The following is a 21719-nucleotide window of genomic DNA, read 5'->3' as shown; positions in this document are numbered from 1 at the left end:
CCCTCATCATTGAGACTCACTGCCTCCCATCATCAATATTTATTGAGCATTTACAGTGTACTAGGCACAATAGAACATACAGAAAACATTGTCCCTGCTCTTGAGGAGCTTACATTCTAAAAGAAAAAAAAATACACCTCTTTTAAAATGGCATTTTTGTTTGGTGTTTTCTGTAAAGTAGTGAGGAAATACTCGGTACGTGTGAGCTTTGGGTGTGACTTAGCCCCATCTTTACTGGAGGAAAGGAGGAGGGAGGGCTTTAAAGGGAGACGGGACAGACCATTCAGGGTGGGGTTCCCAGGGAGATAAACACAAGCTCAACCAAGGAGAGCTGGGCTGTAGGAAAGAGGATGAGGGGAGGCTGTGGGATGCAAGCAGAGGAAGCGGGGATCTTAGACACTGAGTGGAGCCAGAGAGATCATGCGGCCTTTCCCCAAATACACGGCCAACAAGTCGGAATGGTGGGTGCCAAGACAGCCAACAGAAGTGATCCTGTGCACCTGACAGTAGAAATGAAGGGCAGGCTGCAAGAGCATCAAGAAATTCTTAAAAACCAACAGCGATTTGGAAGCACAGAACTTAACAGTTAATGCTGCCCAGTGTCACAATGGGCCAAGAACATTGTGGCTTCTTAAATTAGAAAACGCCGTAGACCAAAGTTTCAAATGGAACACATTACCTTTGCCAATCAACCTCCCCACCCAGCACCCAGAAAAAATAAAAAGTCCACTTCAATTTTGAAAGGGAGTAAGGGGGAAAGTAAGGGAATATGGTCGAGAAAGGTAGTTACAGTAGCGTTTCTGTGGTTGTTGATAAATTTTGCCTTCAAAATTGGTTAAAGCCCATTAGCTGCCAAGAGGGAACAAGGAGACAATTTCCTTTAGAAGTCTCAAAACCAAGACTAATTTACATGAAAAGCTGTAGAGAAAAGTAGTTGAAAAATCCATTCATAAAACTTTTATTCCACTTCCATGAACTTTAATACATGTGTTCTTAACAATTATGCTTGGGGTGCTCATGAGAATCTCCTAAGACACGAAAACACAGCTAGCCGTCATCAGTCACTTCCCTGTTAACTATTTTTACAGCATGTGCATGTTAGGCAAGTATCAAAAAAAGAAAAAAAATCACAAAAGCAAAAAACAAAAAACTAAAAAAAAGTTAAATACATGGGATCTGTCTACCACTGTGCTTCTCAGGCACCGAGCGGCCGACACGAGCAATTCATTACCGCAGCTTCACTTTTACATTTGTTCTTAGATTGCCTAAACATTTAAATACAAAGAAAATGTGTAGCAAAAATAATGAAAGCAAACAGCAGGTAACTTTACAAATAATGGAATGTGAACCGTTTCTGCCCTTATCAGAGTAAGCTGGGTCACACCTTTGTCCCAGAGCCACTTCTGGGGCTGTGGTCGAGAGTGCGCAGGCAGACACACGATCCCAAGGTGTATCCAAGGGACACTGTCTGTACCACAGCCTCACAAGTGCTCCAAACCTTAAAGTACCCACAACGACTACACTCGTAACTGGAACCCATTATCCCTTTTATTCCCCACCAGTACAAACCAGTATGTAGGCAGTTTTCTTTGCTTAGACATGGAAGCAGTTTTAACACTGGCCCTTCTGAAGCCACAATGTACCAAAAGTACTATGCCAAACATGTATAACTCGTGTAAAAATTCCACATCCCCACATTGGCCACCTCAGGATGAAAACGAGTAACTCCCTAAAGCTAACTGGCTCTACTCCCCTAATATTAAAACATAAAAACCACATGGGAAATATAGAAATTCAAATAGAAGTAACATAAACCTGTCGTAAATCGTAAACAAAAAACTATTTGTGGGACAGCATGGATGACAAACGGTCTACTGTGTAAATTTCAGAACGAGGCAGACAAAGGGTGGAAGGCCGGTTAATTTTCCCCTCCTTCTCCTGCTTCTGCTTCGTCTCCTTGGGTGTCCGATGTCCACAACTGATAAGAGAGGGAAAGAGGGTTTCAGCATTCTTCAGATCAAAAAAGAGAAACAAAAACCACACAAGCAAACAAAAAACCTTTCTTGCACACGCGCCTCGGTCCTGGCATGTGGCCAGGCTCTACAGCTGGACTCACAGCATCTGTCTTCACTAGCAGCTATTAGCCAAGGGAAGAGGAAGAAAATCTCAGTCTTGGTCCCTAAACCATAGTCTTGCCAATCCCAATAACCTAGAGTGAAGCACCTACCCAAGTGTCCCCTCACCCCACAATCTCAAAGAGAAAAACAAATGTAAATCCCCAATTACTAAAATTTTTAAAAAACCCAACACTCTAAAGTCAATGGTTTTCAGTGTTTCCGGAAAGGCTGTGATCGGAAACAGGAGAGATGCCTCAGGATGAAGCACACTTCTTGCTGCGGAGGCGGCCGACCGACCACCTGACGGTGCACACTGCTGCACTCACAGCAGCTGCAATGGATCAGTGTTAGGTCAGGAGCTCCCCACAATTAGATGTAAGTTCAATACCACCTCCCCACTTCAAAGTAAGAAAACCTGACAGTTACATGCTGCTCAGACTGGCCTAGCATTTGTGTTTCTCCTGCCTCAGCATCCCACTGATACTTGGCAAGGAAAAGAAAAAAATTTTTTAACAGTACTGAGGATTAAATTCAGGGCCACACACTCTTCCAAGGAGCGTCATCTCCATCTTCCAAATATTCTTATTATTAAAAATCAGTTAATCAATCAAATGATTCATTATTTCGCATATTTTCTTCCATTTGGGCTGGGGGTACAGCTCAGTGGTAAATTATTTTCCCAGGATGCACAAGGTCCTAAATTCTACCTCCAGCACACAGAGCAAGTCCTCAATGTTACAGTAGCCCTTATTTCTTTATTTCTGTCTTTTAATTTTGTAGACAACCCCAACTGCATTTACTAAGTTTAGCCATCTGGCAGCAGACTGGAGCAGAAAGTGAGGCTACAGAAGGCAGGGCATGTCTCTAGACAGCACGAGGCTAGACAAACCCATTTCCACCCTTTCTCTGACACACACTTAAGCGTCGAAACTTCAAATGTAATACTATCTGAAGGGAAACCCAAGAAGTCAACTGTAAGGCACAAGCTTATATGAATCCCAATTTAAATAATGAAAACCACAGAAATAAATTCTCAATTTGTATTAAGAATTGTTAGTTTTTGTTTGGGGTAAAATAATGGCACCGGGCTCATCTTCAAAGGATGCACACAGGATGCAGTCACTCCAACCTTCCCTAGGAAGAGCTTGGGAAGGAAGGGTATAGAACCTAAGCTTCCCAGCTCCTGCCGTGTAAACCAGTCAGCCACACAAACACATGAACTCAAGGAAAGAAAACCAACTTCAACACAAACAGCCCGTTTACTTTTGTTTTGTTTGAGACAAAATCTTGCTTTGTAGCCCTCCAAGCAGGTGGTCATTATGTAGTCCAGGCTAGCCTGCAACGTACAATTCCTTATTTCTCTACCCCAAGAACCCTGGATCCAGTTTTACTGGTGTTGATTAAGCACACAACTCTGGCATGAAAAAGAAAATGGAAACAAGTAACTTATAAGAATACAAGTCCAACCCAAAATACTCAAAATACCAGTAATGTGTCTTCAGTAAGGTAGTTTTCTTCCTCGTGTGGTGTAAGGGACACTGTATTTAGTAATTTTAAAGGGTTGTAAGTATTTCTGAGTACAGAATCTTTGGCCACACACAGCACCGAAAGCCATCAGTACTTACTGTCAAGTTGTCTCTCAGTAACTGCATTATTAGCGTGCTGTCTTTGTAGGACTCTTCACTTAATGTATCAAGTTCAGCAATGGCTTCATCAAAAGCCTGAAATTGCAACAATAAAGCACACTTCAGTAATCAAGCCATGAAGACAGCTCCATCTCCTTCCATATAACAGGTGAACTACGTACTGTTTTTGCAAGTGAGCAGGCTTTCTCTGGGGAGTTCAGGATCTCATAATAGAAGACAGAGAAGTTCAGGGCCAGACCCAGTCTGATAGGGTGCGTTGGCTGCATTTCCTTTTTGCTGATCTCAAACGCTTCTTGGTACGCTTGCTGTGACTGGTCCACAATTCCTGGGAAATCAAACAGTAAAATGCACTCTCAACACCCGGGCTCCATCTTCATCTCAGCCAAACCTTTCATTTAACATCATACGTGCCCCCTGAAAGATGAAATCTAACAACCTTAAGCAAATATTGAATTTAAAACAACAAATCAAAATGGTATCCTGGATCATACTAGCAACTGGCTACTGTTGAGAGAAAAGCAACTTAGAGTGTGGGTGCCGGTAGAATGATGACTCCGAGATCAAGAGCAGTGACTGCTCTCTTCCAGTGGACCTGGGTTCAATTCCCAACACCCTAATGACAACTCCCAACTGTCTGTAACTCCAGCCCCAGGGAATGGGACTGCACTGCTCTGACCTCCACCAGCACTGGACACACACAAGCGAACACCCATATACCCTTTAATACTAATACTGAGGGATTGTGGAATCACATTATGTTGCACTTCTAGGATTTCCTCATGTCACCTCTGGTGTTTACCAATGTAGGCAGAAACTAGAGCAGAAGGAATGAGCTCTATACAATACTATTGCAGGGCTCTAGGCCGTCAAAAGGGAGAAGGTGGACTTCCCAGGGCAGGGTCCACACAGCCAGTTACCTTTCTTGTCATCGCCAGCAGCAACCTCAGCCAGGTAACGGTAGTAGTCGCCCTTCATCTTCAAATAGAAGACTTTGCTTTCGGCTTGTGAAGCATTGGGGATCAAGAACTTTTCCAAAAGAGACTTCAGAAGGAAAACAAAACAAAACCAGAAATAGTAAGAAGATGACATTTACAAAGCAAAGTTAAGAATATTTCTTAATCAAACACTATAGATTAAGATATAAAAGATTTCAAAACAAAAATCTTCATTTTTCTAATAACCCTGCCCCCCCCCCAAGGGACAGGAGGATTGCCACGAGGCACCTGGACCCCAAACCGGGACTGCCCCAGTTATAGACTATCATGACGTGTTTCCTCTGCCTCAACAGTGTGCTCTGTCCACTGAAAAGAGAATGCAATTCCAAGATACATCAACGCAACTAGGAGCCAAAGTTCAGTACCACACTGTACTTGGCATGACCAAATCTAGACTACAGCCATTTAACAAGACAGGCACTGAGGAACTGGGAGTTAACAGAACACCTTCAACAGGGCAGCCTCGGTAAACAGAAAGCACCTAGGCTGAGGTGGTCTGATGGAGGTAGCCTGGGCTATAGGAAACACTCCCCTGTCATCACCCAAACAGACCAGCTCAATTCCCTATGAGGACAATCTATAAGCAGACTAGTGGACAGTGAGTCCTCCTCCAGAATTCAAAAGGATAACTTGGGGTTTTGAGATTAAAAGTCAACATAGTCTTTTTCAAATCTAAACCCTGACTGTTAACACTCTGTTAACATGAGGTTAACACAAGAGGCAACTATCAAACACCAATGGCATCTACTCAAGGGAGCTACAATGAAGACTCAACTACAGGTGGGCAAGGGTAAGAACCAAGGATAAAGGGATGTTTAAAAGCAAAAAAGCAGGCAGTTCGATTTTTGAAAACACATGCGCGTGTGTGTGCACGCGCACACACACATAGGAACTTCTGTGAAACACAATGCAATCTCCTAAATTTTGCTCGCATACAATGTGCAATCAATCAGAGTAATGAGACCTGACTTCGAAGGCGGGTGGCGTGACCGCAAAGGCACAGGGATGTATATGTACACAATATGAAGCCCGAGTATCTGCAATTCACGTTTATGTCTCCAAAGCGCTCTGCAATCATTAAGGAATTGTTGGAACACAAGATTAGTTTTCCTGGTTCTCATTTATCACCATAACAACAGCGTTTTCCTTGAAGTGATGGACTGACTGACTCACTGCATTAACTGTCAGTGTCTACCCATCTGAATAACCACAGCTCGCCGTCTGAATAAAAGGAGGGTCCCACGGAAAAAAGCAGCCAGTCTGATGCACAAGTCGCACCCGTCCTTTCCAGACATAACCACGGTCCCAAACATCTGAGAGACACCTACAATTCACAACGGACAGCAGCAGGCACTGGGGGGCCTGGTGTCTGTGCACGCGGACAGACGCCTGCATTTCTCACTCCTCCTCACAGAAAACGCTGCCAATACCAGGGCTTTTCTATCTCCATGGATGACACAATCTTTGTTAACTCAAGCCTGTGAGCACAGCAAAGCGTACCATGGCCCCGGGACGTTCCCTCCTTGCTCTGCTGTCTGGTAAGCAGGTATTTCCTTAGACAGCAAGAGCTGGTGTCAAAATAGCAGTTCCCAGCACCCACATGGTGGCTTAGTTACCTGTAACTTGAGTGTCAAGGGATTTGGCACCATTCCTTTTCTGCCCTTCAAGGACACCAGGAGTGTGCAATGTGCACAAACGTATACAGACAAAACGCCCACCCACATAAAACAGGCAGGCAACAATGACTGTCATGACAACACTGCAAAAATGACTAACATGCGCCTGCACACGTGTCTTTCAAGATCCGCTCCCTTCACGGAGCATGAGCTACACTGCTCATCTTAAAGATCCAGCAACTGCATTTCCGTCCACCCCACCTCAGGACAGGAAACTATTACCTGTGTTAAGACACTTCAATACTAACACCACATTCTTCCTCGAGTTCATTTTATATGTGCTTACATTTTACCTGCAGTGTCTACTTCCAGGAGTCTTAGTTTAAGGAAAACAAGAAAATACACTCTCCTTGACAACAGGGGACTAGACAACATTACACTATAGAACACGACACATACACCAAGATTCAAGCCTAAAATAAACTAGAAAATACAGAAAAGAGCAGGCTGGGGTTTTCACGTTCTCTCAGAGCAGGTACAATTATCATTTAACTTCTCACACACTATTTTCTAAGCTAGAACCTTGACACTGTCCACACTGGGACTGGAACTCATGGACTTGAGCAATTTTGCCTCCACCTCAGTTACAACAACGGGCTCTAAACTCAACAACAAACCTACCATGCTGTCTGCATCTAAGACACTCAATATTATATTTTGACTGAATTACAATGTGTAATTTCAGCAGATTAATTTAAATAAAAATGAGAACTTTAGAACAACTTTGAGTGGAGCAATTTTTACTACCTTAGCACCGCAGACTTATCTCTCACGTAATTATAAATAAACTAAGCTCGCCATTTCACCATTTAACTCTTAAACAATTAACAGAGACCGAGGCTGACACCGCCAGATGACTAATGGATGTTTTCCCAGGAGAAAATTCCATGTCTCTGGAAACCCACAGGCTCAATTAAGACGACAAAGGGTTGGGTGTCAGAGTAAGCACAAACCAACATTTTCACAAGCAGCAGCAATGTACCAGACTAAGCTACCCCACTTGTACGATACTAGGAAAATTACTTTCTAGACCGAGAACAGCAGCAAAGGCCAGAGGTGGACAGTACGAGGCAGGAAAGCTTGTCAGAGCAGGAGAACCAGGTTTGGCTTTAACTATCACTAACTCACAATTATGACACAAGTCTGCGCTCCAATCTTCTTGTTGATTACAATATTAATGTCAAGTCTTTCTCATTTGATTCCAAGAATGTGTCTCTAATACATCAAATGTTCTCAATCTATCCCTAGCCCTCACATGTCCTTGAAATTCAAGAGCACTCCCCCTTCTTAAAAGCAAAAACACTTAGAACATAACAACTTTTAACAACAGTAATCACAAATTTTACCCTTAAAAAATCCAAAAGCATTGGACAAACAGATCAAGGTATTAGCACAGCAACTGGACATCAGCACGTGCCTTCCAAGTCTGACTGAAACACCAACTCCTGTCCCAAACGAGCTACAAATACAAACCAAATCCAGGAACAACCTGCAAAACGGTTCACAACCATTTCTAACTCCAGTTTCTGGGGATGGCTTCAAAGATACCAGGTATGCATTCAGCACACAGACATACAATTGAGCAAAACACTCATACTTTAAAGAAAAAAAGAACAGGAGTTAAGAGGCTCATTGGATAAAGGCCTTTGTGGCAAGGCTGGCAGCATGATTCCCAGCCCCACGTCCTGTGTCCCTGTGCGCCTCACACAAAGGCGATCAGAAGCTTTCCTTTAGAAGAGAAACCCCTGAACGGAGTGAGAGCGTCTAGAAGATGGCACAGCAGTGTGCTCTGCCTTCCCTTCCAATACTGCTCTACACTTTGGGTTCATTTCCTCACTGAGCTCATTATTTCAGTATTCAGAACAGTCATGGTGGGTTTGTAAATAGGAGATTTGGGAGAGACGTTCTCACTTAGTCCTGAGAGGATTTCAGGGATTGGCCATGTGAAATTTAATGACCACAATGGTACTCCACCTAAAATACCATTAACGAGAACAAGCCCTAAGCTAGGGTTGATGCTCGTTTCTATAACCCTAGAACCAGGGAGCAGAATACCCCAAGTTTGAGGCCAGCCTGCATTTTGCTATGAATTATACCTTATTTCAAAAACAAAAACTGGATGCGTAAGTACTAACACTTAAGAGACGGGAGCACCAGGATTTCAAGGCCAGGGTGGGCTACACAAGACTTTAATCTTATATATAATAACAAAACACCAAAAAAAAAAAAACCCCAAAAAATCCCCAAAGCTAATAAACTAAAACTTAAATGTAGCTAAACTAACTTTACTAAAATATCCTCCGAACAGACAGTCTGATTTCCAAGCACAGCACAAGCTCACATCTCTAGTCTTAGTCTGTAGACCTGCAGGACTTCCATTATTTCTAGCTCTCTTAAAATTTGAAATAAAAAGCTAAGCCATAAATGCGTTGTTAATAGATCACTGTTTTGAATTTAGTCTCCTACTCCCCCTTGTGGCCAAAGTGGCTTCAGCGCCCCTCTGCACTGTAACCTCCACAGCTTCCACCTAACAACTAGTGAGGAACACAAACGTGTTAGCGGATAGTTAGTGCCAGGAGCTAATTTTAATGGGCCTCACAGCTCCCCGGATGACATGCTTTCTACCCACCGATCAGTATCTGGCTTCCTACGGTAAACTCCAAGTGTTGTATGAGGAGGGTCTCAAGTAGTTGCCTGCCTTTAAAAGCCTGATGTGCAGGAATGAAGAGACCAAAGCACTTTCAGACAATAAGCACACAGCAAACTTATTTAAGCAAACAGGAGATTTGATAAAGTAATCCCCTGGGTTGAGAAAAGGTAAAAGGTCACCCTAAAATACCACAAAACTAATTCCTATCAAAAATAACCAAGGTATCTCATTTAAGGCTTGACAGAATACATTTTATATGGTTTTTAATGGGGGGGCGCTGAGGGAACAGGGAATTTTAAATCAGGTTCAGGAACTATTGCCCCCGGGTAAACAATGGAGGAACCACTGTCTTAGCCACCCTGTGGCAGCTCCACACTTCAGCAACTTGAAGCACTGGACCACAGGCATGCCATGCGGTCTCCATGCCGACACAGCAGGGCAGCGACAGGCTTCCTTCCAGCACCGCCACAAGTGTTTGTCTCAGATATTCCTTCTACAGTTTTACTTTCAAAGCCAAGATCTGAATCACACACAGCCCAAATTGACCTCCAATTGGTTATCTTCCTGCTTGGGGTACTGGGATTACAGGAATAGTACCTAACATAGGGTTTTTATTTATTTATTTTTCCTTGAGACAGTCTCTCTAGTCTTGAACGAGCTATGTAGTGCAAGGTGTTCTTCAACTTCTAGCCCTAAGATGAGCGCTAGGACTACAGGCACACGCCACTGGCGAGTCTTTCTCTGTCCCGCCAGCCAGCTCATAATAATGACACAGAGACCCACTATGACAGCTTGGCCTATGGCTTGTTCCCAGTTCTCTCTCTCCAAGAAGCCAGCCTCTACCTCCTGCCTAGCTATTGGCCGTTTAGCACTTTTTACAATAAACACGGCAATGCATTTTCATGCAGTGCACAAATATCCCACACGGCACCACCGTATCAATTAGGCTGTGCTGAGGATAAACCAGGGCTCCATGCCCGCTACACAAGCCCCTCCCCTCACCCAGTGAGTGGCACCCCAGTCATCAGGGCAGCAGGGCTCCCTATCAGCTCCTTCAAAGCATGCTGGAGCAGCTCCCTGCCTTACTCACATCCTCTCCACTTTGTCCAGACAAGCCAAGCCTTTTTCCAGGATGTAGGGTTTACACAATGGGTCAATAAATATTAACTGTAGGTCAGTTAAATCTGCATAACCTGTCCCAATTTAGTCAGCCCTTATCATAGAAATGTATACAGAATCACAGAAATTAAGGCAGAATCGCAGATCATTATCCTCGTGCTAGGTTAAAGAACCACTCTGGTGGTGATCCCCAGGAGAGAACTACGGACAGCTGGAGGAAACGCCATTCCTACAAGGAGCACGGTTCTGATAAATACAGCAAGCTTAAACACAACCACGTTGCTCATCTCAACTGTCAACTCTACCGTCGCATGAACAATTCCGGAGAGCTTCAATCCGAGCCTCTGGGTGACATGTGCCCCACATATGTCGCTGTAAACTCAGCATCCATGTTTATTAGTATTTTTAATTTACTTTTTTGAATATAGATGTTCTACCTGCATGTTTGTCTGTGCCCCATGTGTACACTTGATGCCAACAGTGGCTAGAAAAAGGTTTCAGAACGCCTGGGACTAGAATTACAGACAGCTCTGAGCCACCATGAAGGCAACAGTAAAGAAACCCAAAGGAACATGGTGAGAGCAGCCAATGGCTCTCCACCACTGAGCCATCTCCCAGCTGAAAGTCTTTCTCACAAAAGCAGTGTTACTTAGAACGGCCTAGGAAGCTAAGCCTGAGGAGCTACTCAACACCTATCCCTCCTCCTGGACCCCCAAGATTTCTGACCATTTTCCCAAAGTCTATCTCCGGGTGTCTGTGGTGTGGATGGTAGGGAATCAGAGTAAGAAACCAGAGGCTCTCAGGCTACGAGAACTGCAATCCTGGCCTCAGGAGCAGTGACAACTGAAGCTAACAAGGCTGTATGGGGTTTTGGCAAAGATGAACAAATGTGCAGAAGGAAAAGCTTTGTAACCATTACGGTAAGAAATGTACTTAACAGTACTGAGAACAGACAATCAAAGTCTCAAGTCCAAGTCAATGACGAGCCATAGCAGTACATGGGTCTTGTCAGTGGCCAGACAGAGAGAGAGAGAGAGACAGAGAAGCTCAGTGGCCAAGGGGACCTGGCTTCCAGTCCCAGTGCCCACATGGCAACCCACAACTGGAGTACATAACTCCAGTCCCAAGGGATCCAACACTCTCTTCTTGAAACTCTGATCAGACACACATAGGGTACAGAGGTAGACTGGAAAAACAACCATACATATAAAATAATAAAAATCTTAAAAAAAAAAGATCTATTTTGTTTTTGTCCATTAAGCTCAGACAAGGATGGGGTACAGTGTACACAAACTTTTAAGCGGCAGCTGCAGACTCCAAGGTCAACCAGAGACAGCCAGGCTTGGCTGAAAAAACAATCTATGATGTTAGGGTCAGTGAGACGGCTCTAAGCACTAGAGGCCAAGCCTGATCATGTGACTTTAAGGGAGCACAAACTATTCCAGTTGTCCTGACTTCCTAAAGTATTACGGCAACACACACAGAAACTGAGATTGAAAATGTAATAAAATTCTGACAATGCAGCAAATTTACAACTTAGCAACATCATCCTCTGTGTGTAAGAGGGCAGCCCAGCGGAGCGTCCTATAGGAACCAGTGTGGCTGGAGCAAGCCAGCAGCGGAGGACTAGCAGCAGGAGGACTGGGAGCCTGGCTTCAAGCAGAGACAGCTGTCCTAAGACCCCTCCCTGCAAACATGAGCTCTGTTTACCCTTAACGTGAAACTGTCATAGTACAGAAAGGCTACAGGGATGAAGATGGAAGACACAGTAGGATCCCAAGCATCTTAAGAGAAACAAGAAGCTTACTATAATTTGACATTAGAACACTCTTAACTTTGACTCTAATACCCGACATTTCAGCATAAATATGCCCCAAATCATCTCTTTTCTAGAACTAAAATGTATGATATTCAGTACTGTCAATAACACAAAGGCCTAGCTATATTCTAACTATGCTCTCTATGTGCTAACCACTCAAAACATTAGAATATGTACTATGTTCATGACGAAAAAAAATCCTGTCTCTTTCATAGGTTAAAGATGCCCCAGCAGTCAAATCTAGTTCTGCATAAGTAACATGAGTATATAAATTATTATTAAAGAGCAGAAGGAGAAAATAAAAAATGTTATCAACTCGACACAAACAGATCATCTGAGGGACCCTCAACTAAAAAAATGTCTTTGTTAAGGCTGGGCTGTAGGCAAGCTTGTAGGGCATTTTTCTGATTAGTGATTGATGGGGGAGGGTCCAGTTTATTGTGGGTGGTACTATCCCTGGGCTGGTGTTTGGGTTCTATAAGAAAGCCGGTGAGCAGGCCAGGAAGCAGCTCCCTCCATGGCCTCTGCATCAGCTCCCACACCAGGTTCCTGCCATGGTTCCTGTGCAGACTTCCTTCAATGTGGGAGTGTAAGCCAAGCACCCTTCCCTCTGTAAGTTCTTCTGGTCATGGTGTTTCATCCTAGCAACAGTAACCTTAACTAGGGCAGAAACTGATACCGGAATAAGGATATTTCTGTGACAGACCTGACCGGGTTGTTTTGGGGAGAACTGCGGAAGGACTTTGGAACTCTTAAAGCGAAACGCTCCCAGTGTTCAAAGCTGGGTGAGATGGGAACTGGGAAGAAAACTGTTGAGAGAGATGTAGATGGTGGAGGCCTGGCTTGTAAGGGTCCAGCGTTACATCAAGAATACTGGGGGCACTGTACGTTGCTACTGTAAATTAAAATTGTGTGGTTCAGGTCAGCTGTGGTAACAAGAGACCAGCAGCATCACTGGGGTGGAATAACTAGGGCCCTCGGAAGCTGTGCTCCAGAGGCAGTCCTTGAGGCAGGACCAGGTGGCTGCCGAATCCGGCAGTTCAAGAGTCACCTAGGTGGTACTGACTTTGAAAGAACCACGGAGAGCAGCTGAAGTTTGGCATAATGAGAAGCCGTCGGGGAAGGGGCAGCCTCAGCAGCAGTTTAAGGGGTCATGTAGAGAAGCTGAGGCAGAGAGCGTGAGGAGCCCAGGAGAGGTGCAAGTGCAGTCCAACTGTAGCAGCCCCCAGTGCTCTGGAGATGCCAGCACCACAGAATAACCACCAAGGACAGCAACAGGAGACAGGCTGTGTGTGCACGAGAGGGTGGAGCCACCTCGGGGAGCCCCAGAGATGGTGAGTGAATCCTAGGTGTTAGGCACTGCCTTATTTATACTTCGGGGTTGGTTTTGGTTCGACTGTGACTGTGCTCTGGCCCTTCCTTCTTAAAAGAAATTCAGCTTATTTTTTTTTTTTTTTTACTTTACAGGAACCTACAGTTAAAATTACAGATTCTGGAATTTTACAAAGATTTCAGATTTTAAAAGACTGAATTTTAAAGATGGTGGGACTTTAAAAACTTGAAATGTTTATGATGCAATGTTGCTATTCACGTGATCACAAAGGAAGGGTACAGCTCAACAATGATTGTGTCTCAAGCTGACAAGGGACCAACTGTCCCAACTAATTTTATATAAACTTCTCATAAGCTAAATGCCACTTTAAGACCCAGCGGGAGCACATTTTCTTAATTAGTGGTTGACAGGGGAGGGCCCAGCCCATTCTGGGTGGTGGTATCCAGGCTGGTGATTCTAGGGTCTATAAGCGGTGGTTCTCAGTCTGTGGGCCGTGACCCCTTGGGCAAAGGGCCCCTTCACAACAGTTGTTTAAGACTACTGGAAAACACAAATATTTACATTCTGATTCATAGTGGTGGCAAAATTACCATTCTGAAGTAAGTAACAAAATGGGTGGAGGTCACTGTAACATGAAACATGAGGGGTGCAGCGTGTGGAAGGTGGAGAACACCGTTCTCTAAGACAGTAAGACAGTAGTAGTCTGAGCAAGTCAGTGATCAGCTTCTGACTCCAGCGAAAGTCTTCAAATAAAGCCTTTCCTTCCTCCCTGCGTTGCTCTGGAGGTGTGTCCACCGTTTTCAGGTTTAAACTGAACAGGGAAGACCTACATCAATGTGGGCAGCATCGCCATCCCATGAGGGCCAGACTAGCAGCTTTGCTGGCCTGCCTCCATAGTGGACCACACCCTTAAATGGCTAAGCCCCAAAACCCTGCTTTCCTTCCACCATAATGGACCACACCCTTAAATGGTTGAGCCCCAATAACCCTCCTTTCCTGCCCCAAAGTTGCAATGAGAAAAGCAACAGTTTCTTTACATTTCCCTTTTTTTTTTGGGGGGGGGGGTGTTCTTGAGAATGGATTTCACTATGGAGCCTGGGCTACTCAGTCTGCCTGACTCCCCAAGTCCTAAATTTTTTTATAAGACAACTCTTGTCACATTTTTGCCTACTTCCCACAGGCAAAGCTTGTGTCATTTTCTTTGTTTTCCACGACCTCTGACGTCCTCAATCCTACATAACATTATAATATATCTTTCAAGATTTGATCAGTGCCCACTTCTCTTCCTAGCTCCTTCTCTGGGAGAAATTATTGAAAGGGGTTTTGTTTGTACAAAATGAGACGTTCTTCACTTCATCTGTCACTAATTTGGCATTACTTAATTGGTTACATTGTTTTCATCACAAACATCAATGCCCAAAACTCGGATAAAGTGTCAGAGACAAGCTAGGCTTACCAACTACTCCACTGCCCCTTGGTTTCTAAAAGCAATCATAAGCTTATCAAGAACGAACCCAGTACTTACTGCTAAATTCCTGTCAGTCACGCCATTATACTTGCCATGATTACTAAACAGTAAGTACCTAATGAAAGACAAGTATGGCAAGATGTTCGTGGACAACTAAAGAATTAGAAAAAAAAAATGACATTCTGAACTGACAGCCTATCAAAAATTTAAGTTCTGTTTTAACTATCTTATTATAGAAGATACAATTTATGAAGATGGGACCTGTAAGAAAACTATTTCTGAACTGAGCTATGCAGGAAAAGCAAAGGTTTGGATCCCATTTGAAAACCAGGCAACTGGACACCTGTCTGCTTTACTTGAAAAGCAAACGGTTAAAGCCAACTATGACCACACAATTGGACTATCAGTTACCAGTTAGGAAGCAGCTGCAGTGCCACTTCCAACAGACACGCTGATCATGTACGGCAATGATAAACTGACCATGCTTAAGGAAAAACCCTAACCCAGCTTATTTCCAACCTCAATTCAAACGCATAAGCTACGAAGAAAGAGAATGTGTTCTAAGGGTTGGCTCACAGTTTCAGAAGTCACCCTTCTTCAGACTGTGGCTTCTAGGGCTGTATTCCACATTCTGACTCTCACCTGAATTTGCTCCCCCACCCACTGCTGTGCTTTCCCACGCGTCCTCTGCATGTCCACACTGCCCGTTTCACAGACGACCCTAACCTCTTAGTGCTGCTTACGAAGAAGGAACAGGTAGGTAACGTGCTGTTCTGGTCAGGTCACTGGTTGTTCAAACCAGCACCACCTTCCCACTCTTTCCTTCACCCCATCTTCTCTTTACCTCAGACTCCGATCTACGTAAAACCCCTCACTGAATGCTATCCCTTAAGAAAACTGACTCAATCACCCTAGGAAGGCGCTTCCTAATTACTCCACTACTTCTTCCTGGGAAGCACCTACACCATCACCTTAGCTCTTCCGAATGTTACAACACCAAGCCACAAATAAGTCGTAGAAATACTATCTAGAAAGCAGTAAATATGGGTTCCAACCATTGTAAAAATTCTGGAGTCCTTAATTTCAAAAGGTGTCACCTAGAGATTTTCAGCTAAAAACCAAGACTACAAAGCAAGTTTTAAAGTCCAAGACACACACTGACATAAAGCTGCCTGGTTTTATCTTGTTCCTCCACTAATTAATAAATAGTAATTCTGAGGGCTGGAGATAAAAACAGCCCCACTATTCCTATGAATTGAATTCAGTTTTCTTAGAAGGACTCAAGGTCCCACACTGTTAAATTGTTAAAAGAACTTAGGTTTTTCCACATCACAACACATACTAAAGTCTGAATGACTCTCTAGTATAGTAACTCATTTATTCTGACTACACAAACTGACCTAGCTGGGGCTCTAGCTTACTTATCTCTAGTGTGGGGTCCTCTCACCAAGAGTTTGGACTAAGCATCTAAAAAGAAAGGAATACACCAGATTCAATACTGCATGCAGACTCTACTTAATAGTACAAGAAAGAAAACATCCTATGTGAGGAAAACACCAGTGTTTGACAGAGACACTGACGACTAATTCTGTGTGTGGTAACACATCCCCTCCTGTGGTTCACATGAAGTGTCTGACAGTGCACACAGTCAGAACAGGTGGCTGACAGCTAGAAAGGCTTCTCCTCAGCTAACACGAGGCAGGTGATGAGCAGCACATAAGCTGTGCTCAGCACTGACGCTACCCACCAGCCAGTAGCAGGAATCAGCAAGATTAGTGGCTCACCTTTCTCAGAGAGAAACCACACCCATGACTCATAAAGCACAATGATGTACTTATTTTTCCTGAGAGAAGTATCAGCTATATATTACTCTATTTTACTAGAAAGGAGGAAGGAATTATATGAAAATTATTTCTAAGAAGGCATCACCTCTCTCTAACACCTAGAAGTCCACTTTTAATGGAGGTATTTCCTGAGCCTTCTCCAACTGAAACACCAACAGCACTGCTGACCTCCTGTCCTCGTCCCCAGAAACCGTTAAACAATATTTGAGCATGTGCGTTACAACCAGAGCTCGAGTTTACTAGAAGTAAAAGCTTGTTTATAATTCTCTGAGCCACTTGCAAGAAGAAATTAAGCTCTCAAGGTAAAACTTCATTTAGGCCTTGTGAAAGCTCGCACCCTCCTAAAGGAGGCACACTCTTGGCATAGCCCTGAGGAGGCGTTAACAGATAACTGACCCACCCTGCCCCAGAGGACACAGTTGAAGCTGCTAGTCTTTCCTTAGGAAAATACTCGAACACCTACCTGGAGTCTCAAACAAGCTCACAGAACATAAATGTAGCATGTCCCTTTTATCCTTAAAATGTTTTTTCTTTAGGAGAAATTTCATCTGTTAAATATACCCTTTGAGGGGCTGGAGAGATGGCTCAGTGGTTAAGAGCACTGGCTGCTCTTCCAGAGGTCCTGAGTTCAATTCCCAGCAACCACATGGTGGTTCACAACCATCTGTAATGAGATCTGGTGCCCTCCTCTGGCGTGCGGGCATACATGGAGGCAGAATGTTGCACATATAATAAATAATCTTTAAAGAAAAAATATATATATACCCTTTGAAACCAAAGTAGAAACCAGTACTTGGGAGGATAAAAACCCCACAAAACCCACAAGGACTTAATAATAAACCAAGTGATATATAAATTAGCAAGGAAAGCAGAAACAAACCCAACAGTTTTTATTATGAAATAGATGTTTTTCCATATTCTAAACGCTCTTAATTTCCTAATTTTAATATATATAAATTGTTTGCCTTCAATATTGCACTTTACAACTTTGGAAAAGTAGCAGTTATGAAATCCCCTGAACAAATAAAAATGGACCCAAAGAAAAAACTACTTAAGACTATGATTTCACAGCCTTTTCTTTTGTTTCTTCTTTTTCTTTTGTTTTTTTTTTGTTTGTTTGTTTTTCGAGACAGGGTTTCTCTGTGGTTTTGGAGCCTGTCCAGGAACTAGCTCATGTAGACCAGGCTGGTCTCAAACTCACAGAGATCCGCCTGCCTCTGCCTCCCAAGTGCTGGGATTAAAGGCGTGTGCCACCACCGCCCAACTCTTTTGTTTTTTTAAGACAGGGTTTCTCTGTGACAGTCCTGGCTATCCTGGAACTCACTGAGATCCACCAGCCTGTACCTCAAGTATGGGGTTAAAGCACCACCACTGCCTGGTGTCACATTTTTTTTTTAAATCTTAAAATGGATTCAATCTTTAATTTTTTTAAAAATTCAATTTTTTTAAAAAGTACAATTTAGGAATCAAGCTTTTCTGTCAAAGAAGACTGTCTTAAAGGAATCCTAGCTGCCAGCTGTTAAGCATTTAGGAGACTCAGACAGTAGGACCTACATGAGGTTTAAAGCTAAACCTTATCCTGGGTCAGAAAATGGGTCCTGCCCCAGAAATTTAATTGGTTCGTTTTCTATTAGATTATCTCAATTTTTTGAATCAAAGAAAGAAGAACATTACTTTAAAATAGGAAATATACACAAATGCAATGTTCAATTCCCTTAGCTCGAGCAGTTTTTCAACACAGTAGGTTCCACACACTTAGACATAACTGCCTTGCATTGTTTGTCAATGACTTAACATAAAGGCAGGTGAGCACCTGCCAACTGGCTTTCTGCACAGCCTGTCTGTGAGTCTACCACACTCCTTACATACGACGAGGATGTAATTCCTGTGCTCACCACACACACATGTGACTATTAGCACCTCACTACAGGAACACAAACCACGAGTGGAATGGTTTGTCTCATCTTACAGAAATCTACAACTGGCCCACGTGGGCAATCTCTAACGGTGTGTGCGTGTACTCGAGTTCATTACAGAAGCTAAAGCAAGGCTTCTCACCAGCACGTCATTGCAGATGTCCCTCAGCTCCGTCTCGATCTTCTCTCGGTACTCCCGGGCCATCTGCTGCTTTTTCTCCGCACCTTCTGTCTTCTGCTTGATACTCGAGACGACCCTCCAAGATGACCTGCGGGCTCCTACAACATTTTTGTAAGCAACAGAGAGAAGATTCCTCTCCTCGTTGGATAGCTCAGCTCCCTGCTCAGTCACAGACTTCATGCAGGCTGCCATGTCATCGTATCGCTCAGCCTGCTCGGCCAGCTTGGCCTTCTGCACCAGCTCATTTTTATCCATAACTGGATATTCTGCAAAGGGAAGAAAAGGAATATTCAGAAATTACTATTAGAGAAGCTCGTTGTACCTGTTCTAAAAATGTATACAAGTATCTCAAAAGTCTAGAGATGTTGAAAGATCCCCCCAATCAACCCCAAAATGAGCACACTCTGCATATTAACAGTAGGTTAGTAAGCTCTTCACAAGATCCCAGCTTCAGTTAAGATCGAAACCTATGGGCACATGAGCGGCTCAAAAACCACCCTTAGCCTAGGGCAGTGCTGTCCCTGCCATGCAGTCAATAAATTTATTTTCTTAAAAAGCAAATTAAACAACAAAAAAGGACCCCCCCCCCATTTTCCTTGGTTAAAAGTTCAACTTGATCCCAATACCACTAAACAATCAGCACTTAAGCAGCTTGGGTCCCCCCCTTGTGTGTGTGTGTGTACACACCAGACCTAAGATACCTATAAAGACCATTAGTTTCTAGAATTATGAGTCGTGTCACCGTGATGTAATTCAGTTATTTTGCTCTTATCAGGGGTGATTAAATTTTACTTAGCATTTGCCCCAACCCCAATTTACTACACTTATAACATTTACCAGGTATCATAGAATAAAAATTATCAAGAAAATGACTAATTGCCGCTTAAGATCTCTTGAATATAAAACCATATAGGGATCACCAACCCCAAGACCAAATCCATTTATTTGGATGTATATGGCATTCGTTATATGCACTTATGTAGCAAACTCCCGTAACGGATTGCTACTGTGAGCATGAATAAACAGCTAAGACAGGGGAGGATCAGTGTCATTAATGCAGTCAGAGGTAGAATCCCTTCATTTCTAGCAGTCACGATTTATTAGCTGTTCCTACCATTTCCTCAGTTAATTTTCTTTCATTCGTTTTATAATTACCTAGATTTCAGTTTATTTCTGCTCATTTTTTTCTTGAACGATGTCAAATCAGTGATCCCACAAAATAAATTTTAATGAACGTCACAAGCTGAATGCACTGCTAAAGTCCGCAGAAGTCCCTGACACCCACCGTGGCGACCATCACATCCTTCCCTTCACCTTTCCAAAAAGCAACTCCTTTTTTTGGTTATCAATGAGAAGTAGCCTCAACTGAAACAAGCGTTGGGCTAAGGTAAATTAGAGACACGGCACCTTCAGAGCATTAACTATTTAAAGTTTGGTAACCCACACTTCTCCTGGGATCTGGAAATCTAACATCAGACATGGTCTCTGGCTAAAGCGGCTTCCAATAGAAAAAATGATGTAAGCCCAGGACAAACGTTCCCCGGCCGAGCTCCCCGTATAAGGGGAAGTGGATTAGGTTTCTCACAGGAAAACGGGTGCTGCCGGGCCTCGCCCCTCGACTGCTGGACTGCTTGCCGCACCCACTTAACCCTTGGCTGCCCGCGGCCGGCGGGTGGGGCGAACCGAAAGCGCTGGTCCCCGCGTCCGCGCCCTCCGCTGCCACCTCCCCTCCTTGGCTCCGCCCAGCCCGGCGCCTCCGCGCTAGTCCCCGGCTCTCTTTGTCATGGCGGAACTGTGTCAAGGAGCCCAACCTCCTCCGATTGCGAACTCCCCCCACTCGAGCAGAGGGAGGGGAGGAGCGGTCCGCGCGCCCGCCCCATCGGATGAAGGGGGGGGGAGAAGAGCCGATCGCCCTTCCCCGGGGGCCCCCCGATGCCAGCGGCGCCCGCACAAGCGGAACCGCGGCCGACACACCCCGCTCCCTTCCCCGGGTTCCCCCCCACAGTCGGGATCCGCCCGGCCGCAGCCCCCCGACAGCTGCCGGAGGGGGAGGGGCGGGGTCTGCCCCACCCAGAAGGGCGCAGCCCCCAACCGGGGCCGCAGCTCTCCCGAGGATGCTCGCCTCCCACCCACCCATCCCGGGGTACCCCGCGCCCCTCCCCCACCGCGTTCCCGGACCCGACGGAGAGTCCTTTTCTGGGCACGGTGGCCGGGTCCCGGGTCGCCGGCGGGCGAGCCCCACCCGAGAGCCTCGCGCGCTACCTGGCTGCTCCCGCCCGCGCGGTGGGGGAAGGGGCGGCGGGGAGGGGGCGCCGCCGCGGGTGGGTGCGAGCGGGAGGGCGAGCGAGCGGACGGCCTCACCTGCGCCACGGCCCCGAGTCCCAGTCGCGGGCGGAAGCAGGGTGCCCCGGGCGGGGGCGGACTGTGGTCGCTCTCGCTCCGGGGAGGGGGGAAATCTCACGCGTGGGCACCTCCTCCGCCACCCCTCCCCACCACCCCGGGGATCAGGATGGGGCGACGGTGACCATCCCCCGACAAGGCAGAAGGAAGCGGCCGGGGGCGACAGAGGGAGCCTGCCCGGGGCCCGGAGACGAGCCGCCGCCCGGGTCCTCCTCCAGGGCGCCCCGTGTCGGGTCGGGGGGCGAGCGGCGGATGGGAGCGGAGGCCAGCTCGGGAGGCTCCTCACCTGTGTCCGGAGTGGGTGGCGGCACACGGACCCGGCTCGGCAGTCTCTGGGCGGCGGCGGCGGCGGCGGCGGCGAGGCTGAGACTCTGTCCCTGATCTGGCTGCTCACAGGCTACAGCGGCTCCGCAGACACGGGGTTTCCTCCAATCACTAGCCCCGGCAGCAGGGGCACCACACGCACGATGACGTCAAACGCTGCTATGGCAACCGTTGATTGGTGCCCACAGCTCCCCGGCCCCAGCGCAACCGCCGCTCCCCGGCGCGCGCCCG

General features: G+C 45.4%; 1 protein-coding gene across 1 annotated transcript in view; it reads right to left on the bottom strand.

Moving 5' to 3' along the window:
* Nucleotides 1–24: 24 nt before the first annotated feature.
* Ywhaz (tyrosine 3-monooxygenase/tryptophan 5-monooxygenase activation protein zeta) overlaps nt 25–21719 on the bottom strand; it is a 22311-nt gene continuing 616 nt past the window's right edge. The window contains exons 2-7 of the mRNA XM_005368119.3: nt 21451–21644; nt 18726–19030; nt 4681–4804; nt 3925–4088; nt 3743–3838; nt 25–1978 (exon numbers count right to left, since the gene is read on the bottom strand). Of these exons, the coding sequence (XP_005368176.1) occupies nt 1919–1978; nt 3743–3838; nt 3925–4088; nt 4681–4804; nt 18726–19019 (738 nt within the window). The 5' untranslated portion in view covers nt 19020–19030; nt 21451–21644 and the 3' untranslated portion in view covers nt 25–1918. The remainder of the gene's footprint in view (nt 1979–3742; nt 3839–3924; nt 4089–4680; nt 4805–18725; nt 19031–21450; nt 21645–21719) is intronic.

The sequence above is a fragment of the Microtus ochrogaster genome, unplaced genomic scaffold (assembly GCF_000317375.1).
Source record: "Microtus ochrogaster isolate Prairie Vole_2 unplaced genomic scaffold, MicOch1.0 UNK29, whole genome shotgun sequence".
NCBI lineage: Eukaryota > Metazoa > Chordata > Mammalia > Rodentia > Cricetidae > Microtus > Microtus ochrogaster.
Note: the sequence above shows the minus strand (reverse complement) of the source record. Positions and strands in the feature narration are given on the sequence as shown.